Source organism: Sapajus apella, unplaced genomic scaffold (assembly GCF_009761245.1).
Source record: "Sapajus apella isolate SASKATOON/1434 unplaced genomic scaffold, GSC_monkey_1.0 scaffold14, whole genome shotgun sequence".
Classification (NCBI taxonomy): Eukaryota; Metazoa; Chordata; class Mammalia; order Primates; family Cebidae; genus Sapajus; species Sapajus apella.
In genome coordinates this window covers 14,331,187-14,341,474 of record NW_022436954.1, presented here as the reverse complement: position 1 = coordinate 14,341,474, position 10,288 = coordinate 14,331,187, and the positions used below count along the sequence as shown (strand labels likewise).

The 10,288-nt window shown below is 33.7% G+C and overlaps 1 protein-coding gene across 1 annotated transcript; it reads left to right on the top strand.

Moving 5' to 3' along the window:
* Positions 1 to 1,112: 1,112 nt before the first annotated feature.
* LOC116554438 (olfactory receptor 8I2) lies at positions 1,113 to 2,110 on the top strand. The gene has a single exon (XM_032282408.1). It carries the CDS (start codon positions 1,138 to 1,140, stop codon positions 2,068 to 2,070), a length of 933 nt encoding a protein of 310 aa, XP_032138299.1. The 5' UTR covers positions 1,113 to 1,137; the 3' UTR covers positions 2,071 to 2,110.
* Positions 2,111 to 10,288: the final 8,178 nt, after the last annotated feature.

The following is a 10,288-nucleotide window of genomic DNA, read 5'->3' as shown; positions in this document are numbered from 1 at the left end:
GTGAGTATAGTTTGCATGATTCTCACATTGAGAAACTTGTTATTTTTTAAATGTCTGCCTCTTATAGTAGGCTTTAAGAAAAATGTCCTTCAACATGGGCAAGACAAAATGCTTTCATTGAACAAATGCTTGTCAAGTAAATGAATGCATAAATAGGAACATTTGTAATTATGGAACACATTAAATGATTAATTAGATTTGATATAATAACAATAATAATAAGTTACATTAGTATTACTAATAATTACTATTGTCAAGTCCATTTTGATTACTCAAGGAGAGTGCTAAATGTCTAAACAAAAGTAATTTAACTGTGCATGGCAGGCTAGTTTCAATTGCACCTATTTGTAACATATTTGCATTAAATGAATTAGGCAATTAAGTTCTTTAGTTTCTAGGGTGCTTACCTTATAATTTAATTCTTATTTTTAAATGTAATAAATCGTTTGTTTTACTGTTTTTAACATTTATATAATTGTCTTAAAAACTGCTATTCAGCAATGAATTGGCTAGCCACTAATGTCATAGATAAATATGTGTTTTATAGTTGGAAAGAATCATGTATAAACAAACACACGTGAGAGAATTTCAACTATGTTATAGATGAAATTCCTCATTTGGTCTTATCACATCAAATTTTTTCTTAGATATATTGCTCTATTCATTAAATAAAATTAATTTTGTTAGATAAATTGCTATATTTATTAAATACAAATTAATTTCATTAGATAAGTTGCTATATTCATTAGATATAATTAATTTCATTAATTTGCTATATTTGTTAGATACAATTAATTTCATTAGATAAATGGCCAGATCCAGTGACAGGCAGGGGTAGAGAATGGTACATCTCAGGAGGAATTTCTACACATCCTTTCAGACACATATTTTTTATTTCACTCAGTCGTGAACTTTGGGATTTTTTTGTATTAATGTCTTTCAGTTTTGTAAAAAATAAAAATTATGCATAAATCTCTAACTAATTTAAAGTTATTAAATTTTACTTTCCATTTGTAACTCTTTCATTGTTGGAGTCTGAGTTTACTCTGATTATACACAGGGCTTTCAGATTTGAATCCCTTTCTAACCTTCCTTACTGTTATTCAGCAGGTAAGTCAAAGGCCTGTGTTGATATAAATGGCCGGCAACAATTTCACTGAGGTGACTGTCTTCGTCCTCTCTGGATTTGCAAATCACCCTGAATTACAAGTCAGTCTTTTTTTGATGTTTCTCTTCATTTACCTATTCACTGTTTTGGGAAACCTGGGACTGATGATGTTAATCAGAATTGATTCTCAGCTTCATACCCCTATGTACTTTTTCCTGGGCAATTTAGCATTCATTGACATATTTTACTCCTCCACTGTAACACCTAAGGCTTTGGTGAATTTCCAGTCCAATCTGAGATCCATCTCCTTTGTTGCCTGCTTTGTTCAAATGTACTTTTTTGTTGGATTGGTGTGTAGTGAGTGTTTCCTTCTGGGGTCAATGGCCTACGATCGCTATGTAGCAATCTGCAATCCCTTATTGTATTCAGTAGTCATGTCCCAGGAAGTATGCAACTGGCTGGGAGTAATGCCCTATGCGATAGGTTTCACAAATTCCCTGATATCCGTCTATGTGATAAGCAGTTTGGCATTCTGTGATTCCAGCATCAATCATTTTTTCTGTGACACCACAGCTCTTTTGGCACTGTCCTGTGTAGATGCATCCAGCACAGAAATGGTGATCTTTGTCTTAGCTGGATTCACTCTTCTTAGCTCTCTCCTTATCATCACCGTCACTTACATTGCCATCATCTCAGCCATCCTGAGGATCCAGTCGGCAGCAGGCAGGCAGAAGGCCTTCTCCACCTGCACATCCCACTTCACGGGTGTAACTATCTTTTATGGGTCTCTGATTTTTACCTATTTGCAACCTGCTAACATATCATCACTGACCCAGGCACAGGTGGCATCTGTATTCTATACGATTGTTATTCCCATGCTGAATCCACTCATTTATAGTTTGAGGAACAAAGATGTGAAAAATGCTCTTCTGAGAGTTATACATAGAAAACTTTTTCCATAAGAAATTTATGTACATTACAGTTAAAAGAGACCTGGATAGCTTTAGGAATTCAATTACATAACTAGGAAAATAATAGAATAACTTCAAAAAGCATAACACAAACTAAATGAGGACTTAGAGTGTTGAAGTTTGTGAATTGAATCATTATTTTATTGGTTTATATGGGCCACTGACTCACTGTATTTGAAGGTCAATTAAGTGTATAAATTATTCAGACATAGAAGTGTACAAGGAAATGAGACATCTGAACATCCATGTGTGAGCATGGCATCACACTGAAACAGATTTAAAGTTATTAAATTGAGAACATGCAATTTTTTTCATTCTGTGCTCAGTTTATATCACGTAACTGGATTGTTTGTATTAGACTGGTGCAAAAGTAATTTCGGTTTTTGTCATAACAAAACAAAACGGCAAAAACCATAATTACTTTTGCACCTACATAATAACTTAATGGATAAATGCTTGAGAAGAAGGATTAATCATTCTCCATGATGTGCTTATTTCACATTGCATGCCTGTACCAAAACATCTTATGTACTCAATAAATATAGGCATTTACTATGTACCCACAAACATTAAGAAAAGAAACTTAAAAACTAAAAAAAAATTAAATTGACAATATAATTTGACACTCTTTTCTCAGCTAGTAGCAAATTGAGTAGAAAATTGGAAGATTAAGAAATAAAGACAGTTAAGTTCTACTAAAAATATAAAATGACAGCTGATCACCTGAAAGCAGAGTCCAGAACTGAGTAAAGAAATGAACAAACAAAAATAACAAAGCAATATTAGCCACAGGGAAAAACAAAGGATTGAAGTAATTTCAGTGCAAACACTAAAGGAACAGCAGACAATAGATTGTACAGAGAAATCACTAAATAATATGGAATCATTAAGTTCTTGATCATGTATCTATGAACACAATTTTTGGTTACATAGAAAAGTGATCTGTTTATGGCATACTTTTTATAAAAACAGTAGAGTTTAATTTTTTATAGAATGTCTCACTAACTGCATCATAATCCCTAGATCATTTTGGATATATACAGAGATTCTTGCATCACCAAATCAAAAAGAAAGACATTGTAAATTCTCCAGTATGAAAGGAAGAAAATGTGTGTGTATGTGTTCATGTGTGTGGGTTGGGGTAGCAGTGCTTTCCTTGAAAAGAGACTTATTCCTGATTTAATGAACTTGCCCAGGTGTTTTTAGAAGATAACCATTGAAAAAGTTTTATCAGTACTGCCTTTCATGTCTAAGAATGAATGGATAATTATCAGAGTTGGGATATGCTTATAATATTACTCTCCAAGAAGATTGTAAGCTGTTTGAGAGAAAAGTTTGCCTATTCATATTTGCACATTTCATAACAACTGGCAAATGTATCAATATGAAGTATTTAAGTAAATATTTTCTTTTGTTTTCATTTGTGTGTGGAAGCACAGTGATGAATTCATTAAGGTCACAGGCTCTGTTTTACTCATATTTGTATAGTTCTTTGATGTTTGGACGGTGTTGTATATAATCTTATTCAACTAATGTCGGTTTTGTTGAATTCCTAGAATCCTTTATCAAACATTTCTTATTTATATATTAAATATAGTATAGTGATTTACAGATGTATTTCTTCCCAAATGATGTCTTTCCTTTTTTTCTGAATGGCTAGAATATGGAACTAAGTATCCACAAAATTATAGGCTGTATATATGAATGTAATTAATAGAAGACAACTGATTAGGAATTCTCATCTCTTCATATATCACAAACCAAACTTCTGTAAAGAGAATATCCGTCTTCAGTCTTGTGAGTGGCTGAGAATAGTTCATGTGAATGGACCTGGGTGTTCACATGGTTGGGGCTCAGAAAATGATATTGCAAAGCATGACAGTTTGGCATACTGATCACTTTGAAATAAGAAATTGCAAGACCTCAGAAGTTGCCTGCGAGCCAAAGACTTGTTAACCTTCTCTGTTTCTCTCCCACCAAGCACAGGAGGGACATGCTCTGGAATTTTCTTATCTGACTGAGGAAACGTCTTTTGAAAAGAAAGGAAATTGTCTTAAACTCCTTCTCTAGATATCTCATTAATTAACTAGGAAAGATTAATCACTGAAGAAGAGAAGAGACTAAAAGTTGTCACCATACCCACACACCTTTTTATCTGTTCTTCCAAGGGCAGCTCCAAGAGATTATGTAAGAGATTTTATCTGCATAATAGACAGCATTTGTCCAAAACAAAGTTATGTCTCTTCCCTTAAATTGCTGGTTCCCTTCAGTTTCCTACTAGAATCATTCACAAACAAACTGTCTATGCTTTGGGCTCTCATTTCTCCCCTATGAAAAGGGTGTTTATGCCTCAACCATCTGAGACTTCTCTGAGTGTCATATTTTGAGTGGCTCCTGTGCTTATGCAGATTAATAAATCTGCATGCCTTTTCTCTTGTTTATTGTCAGTTCATTTCAGCTAACTTGAAACTTCAGAGGGGAATGGAAATTCACTTTAGCACTACACATTCATACTTTCTGAATAAAATGAGCATTTTTACAACTATATGAGATATCATGGCTTTTACACTTTATTACATTTATCCTGATTCTAATGTATGTATTTTTACTTTTGATTGTATTGAGTGTATATTTTCTATAATTTCAAATATTCTTATTTGCTTAGCATTAATAAAATTATGTATCAACTTTCTCTTTTAATGTTATTTTTTTATTGCTAGTCTGTTTCTAGGAGCAAAATCATACCCTACTTTTATTTGCTCATCATAACACATAATAATATATTTTATTTACCCAAAATTGTGCCTAAATGTCCATATATACTCTTCTCAATATGCTTCTCTCAGTTTCCCCTGGCATATTCATGTCTCCCATCATTCTCTCTCCTAGTTGCTCCGTGTGCACCTTCCCTCTAGATCCCGTAACACAGGTCTTTCCAGGATAAGCTTTGCCCATTCGCCACTCATTCCTGCTGCTTCACTCTCCCAGCACTCTTGATCTTTCCCACATCAGATGATTAATTGTATTCTTTGAAACTTAAGTCCTCGACAGGAACCTACTGTGTGAAATACTCCAGGTGTCTCCTTTCTTTTTTAATAGCTGAGCAAAGGCACTCAATAAAATACGTTTAACGTATCAGGCTTCAAAATAAACGTACTTAGTTTTGGTTCCGTCTGCTAAAAGAGTGTGCCCTTGAAATGCGCCTGTCAGACATTGGTATTCCTCGAGTTTGTGTTCTATTTCTCCAACTTTAGGAAAAATTTTGGTATGCAAAGTTTTTAAAAACCGTTTTTAAAACAATTTTCATATCAATGAGTATTTCAAAAAATTCTGAAGAAACAAATTAGTCAATGAAAGTGAAATAAATTCAATAAAATTGATTTTTGATATCAGAGATTCTGACTCACTCTCATAGCCATATGTTAAGATTAAAAGTCCATTTAAAATAAATTCAAATTATTATCTGTTACTTGGAGTAGCTAGTGTAGCATGGCTAGGAATTTGCACAGACATTTGCTTTTTAAAATAGGGGAATAGGAGGATGGGTGGAAAAAATAACTAAAATTAATAGCTAAAGACAACAAATACAGCCCGGGTGTGGTGGCTCACGCCTGTAATCCCAGCATTTTGGGGGGCCTATGCAAGCAGATCAGTTGAGGTCAGGAGTTTGAGAACAGCCTGGCCTACATGGTAAAACCCCATCTCTTTAAAAAAAAAAACAAAAACTTGCTGGGCGTGGTGGGCGTGCTTGTAGCCCCAGCTACTTGGGAGGCTGAGGCAGGAGAATTGTTTGAATCTAGGAGATGGATATTGCAGTGAGTCAAGATTGTGCTGCTGCACTTCAGCCTGGGCAACAGAGCAAGACTCCAAATAAATAAATAGATAAATAAATATTTATAGTGTAAAAATAGTTTTAACTCAAAAATTTAAAAAATTAGCATCATAATTTTACTACGATTTTAATAACTTAAAGACTAAGTATAGCTGAGGTTAATCTTAGTTGAATAAAAAATGAAAAATTTAATGTTAGAATATTTATATAATAAGCCATAATAGGAATAATTCAGATCACTATGTGTATAGGTGAAAAGTGACACCTGGATGAATAATGCAAATACTAACTTCTGGTACTATTAAACAAGTAACCATAAAAAATACTTTTACTAGGTTCTAGAGAAAAAATAATGAATCCAACCTGATAAAGTAGGGGCAATAAAATGTTAAAACAAAAATAACTAATGAAAAAGCAAGTTAATAAGTATTTGAACAAAATCTATCAAAAAAAGTAATTTTTTAAATTGAGCCAAAGATGAAAAAAAATGGTAAACATAATCCATGAAGCAGAGTGAGAGAGGAGAGAATAGAAGAGGCATAGGTAACATAGTTTAAAATATAATGGCCTAAGGCTGGACATCGTGGCTCACACCTGTAATCCCAGCACTTTTGGGAGGCAGAGGCAGGAAGATTGCTTGAGCCCAGGAGTTCGAGACAAGCCTGGACTACCTAGTGAGACCCCATCTCTACAAAGAATACAAAAAATTAGCCAAGCCTGGTGGAGAGCACCTGTAGTCCCAGATACTCGGGAGGATGAGACGGGAGGATTACTTGAGCCCAGAAGGGTGTATGTTACAATGAACTGAGACAGCCCAAGGGCACTCCAGCCTGGGCAACAAAGCAGGACTCTGTCTCTAAATAAATAAATAAATCGTAAAAAATATAATTACCTAGAACATTACATTATTTCTCCATTTAGACTGAACGACAGGATAAAGGAAATATGGCACATATATACCAAGAATACTATGCAGCCATAAAAAAAGGATGAGTTCATGTTCTTTGTAGGGACATGGATGAAGCTGGAAACCATCATTCTCAGCAAACTGACACAAGAACAGTAAACCAAACACCACATGTTCTCACTCATAAGTGGGTGTTGAACAATGAGAACACATGGACACAGGGAAGGGAACATCACACACCAGGGCTTGTTGAGGGGTGGGGTCGGCTAGGAGAGGGATAGCAAGGGGTGGGAGGATTGGGGAGGGCTAACATAAGGAGAAATGCTTGATGTAGATGACAGTGGGACGGATGCAGCAAACCACCATGGCACGTGCATACCTATGTAAAAAACCTGCACATTCTGCACATGTGCCCTAGAACTTAAAGTATAACAAAAATAAATAAAATAACATATCTGATCAGAATTAGGCTTCTGCAATGACACAGTAAATGGCAAAATAATTTTCCTGCCATTGTAAACAACTCTGAAACTGAACAAAATGGATTTCAATGTTAGAAAAACATTGAGCAAGAAAACCCCTTGCTCACAAAGATTTTGAAGTCACCAAGTCTATTCAGGTTATGAGTAGTCATAACCACATAGTTGGTTACCTTTTACCTCTTATTTGGTTTAAACCCTAACGTTGTCTATTGTTAAAGAGTGTGATGCTGGCTTTTAAATCTTCAAATCAACCTGTCTTAGGATCTCTAATTTTTTTATGAATACAATCGCCCTTTTAAAAGCTCATCAAAGGTACAATGAATACATACAATGTAGCGGCTTATACCTACCAACAGATTATCTCCTGAAATTCTACATTATTGGTACACTTTCCTTCTAGACTCACTTTTAAATTTATATGAAATTGATTTTATTATCATGACTTAAGATTCATTTTATTGTTTTACTCTTATTCACATTGTATATTGTTTCAGATTCTTCCTTTACTTCCTTATCTTGGGCAAATAATTCTCAGTAGAATATTTCAGCTCTTCCTTATTTTAATATTGAACTCATACTTAAGAAAATAATGTGACCTGATTATATACAGAGGAATTAAGTTTTGTCTACTAAACTAATTATAAAATGTTTCTTAGTCTGAGGGCTGATTTTGGCTTTTTTCTTTCCTTTTTTTTTTTTTTTTTGATATGGAGGTTTGCTCTTGTTGCCCAGGCTAGAGTGCAATGGCACAATCTTGGCTCACCGCAACCTCCACCTCCCGGGTTCAAGCAGTTCTTCTGCCTCAGCCTCCCAAGTAGCTGGGATTACAGGCCTGTACCACCATGCCGGGCTAATTTTGTATTTTTAGTAGAGGCGGGGTTTCACCATGTTCGTCAGGCTGATCTCAAACTCCTGACCTCATGCGATCTGCCCACCTTGGCCTCCCAAAGAGCTGGGATTACAGGCATGGCTCACCACACCCAGCCCTGATTTTGCCTTTCTGCTCTCACTTTTGTTTTATAAAATTTTTATAAGTACATGGAAATAACAAAACATATTACACAAATGCTTTATGTAGATGAATTAGGTGACACTACCACACGAGAATGAATAACTGGTGCCATGATGTGGTAATGCTTTAAAACCTGTATTTATCAGCTGGTGAATGCTTCGTTAATTTAGTAAGTTATGGGGCACTAACCAATACATGAACCATAAAATTGTGCAGTTTATAAAAGGCAAATATAACATAGCTCATGGCATAGCATACAATTTTGGTTATTAAATGAGGAAAAGACACTAAATATATAGTACAATAGTTGTTATGCAATCCATAAGTACACATACAAATAAGCGTTAAACGTACAAAGAAAAATAATTAGGAAAAAATACGTTAACAAAATGTTAATGACAGTTTTGAATTGTTTTCATTTACTTTTTTGAATTTTGTTATATTCTGATTAACATGTCTTACTTCTATGATAGTATAAAAAATTGTGAAAAATACATTTATTCCATCCTTAATGGTCAGTCACAGAGTATTTTTATGGAAATGGCTTCTCCACCACCCCAGTAAAAAATTGTGAACATCACACGAAAAGACCAAGCCATAATTTCCTTCATTTGTGTATTCTAAGGTAAAAAGGGAAACCTTTGAGCAAAATGCAACATGCCTGCATTTAGCACTTGAACTTTTGTCCTTGGAAACATGCCGAGCAATCTTCCTTGGCAAATGGTCCCCAGGGATTACCAAAAGGTGCCTTATCATCAGTCTCTGATATATGAGGTCCTCTGGAATTATCAGAGTGAGGGAAAGAATAATCTCCTATGGACACAGTGGCTGCAGTATTCTTTGATATATGACTTCTTGGTAGTCTTTCCGTTTTACCAGGGCCTAAACAAAATTTCTAGGTTGGTTTATTTTAACTCAGAATAAAACATAATAAATGCACAAAAATGTAAAGACAACTTACCTTAAGGAAAACAGATATTATGAAAAATTTCATCACCTTAAATAGTTGCATATTTTATTTAATAACAAAAATTTGAGGTTGACAAATTTCCAGAAAATGTAAGAAGAAAATTTTTTCACCAATTTTGACTCACACACAGTAAGTATTATTCTCAAAACTGGAAGATTTTGTTTCAGATTTTATTTCAGATAAAATAAAAAGGGGACTTTATCAGAATAATATATTAATACATACACATATCATTTAGTCTTTACCTTAAGTATTGTCAGAGGTTGTAACAAATGTAGAGTTGATGGAATCAGAGCCTACAAGAAAAGTACATATTTTAAAAAGATAATTCTTGGAAGAAATTAGATTTTGATTAGTTAAGTCAGGAAAACATCACATCTTTTATAAATTTATGCTTATATATCATCTATAATTTTAATGTAGTCTACTAAAATCCACAAGGGTAAAATTTATTGAAAATTAGTATTAAATAATATTGGAAACAAAAGGGAAATAAATGATATAATAAAACTTTCATTTTGTATTACATATCTAGCTCTTTTCTCAAGTTTTCTGAAATTATTTATAAACAAGTGTATAGCATATAAGCCTTCTCTCTGAAGTTAATACATCTTAGAAGAATCAGTGTCAACATTTAATTGATCTGAGTTCAGATAATTTACTCAAACTTTCCATACTCTTTTTTTCTCACCTAAAATATGTGGTTAATAGTATCTATGGTAAAATATTTTCAGGTGGATTAAATGTATTAATAAAGGAAGGAATTCAAAACAATGTCAGGTTTATTATTATGCAATATGGTACATTTTATTATAAAGTGCAAATGTTAATTTCTACTTATATCTATATCGACAAATTAGTTTAGTCATATTCTATAAATGTCTTATCAATTTATAGAACACTGAACTAATTATTAAATGCTAGGTCATTCCTATAAACAGAAACCTTTTAAAGTCGTTCTGTTAAGTATCAACTTTGGTTTCTTAGCAGTTTAAAGCAGTTGAGC

Coding starts and splice junctions, on each gene's coding strand:
- LOC116554438 (XM_032282408.1), top strand. CDS start 1,138: ATGGCCGGCAACAATTTCACTGAGGTGACTGTCTTCGTCCTCTCTGGA.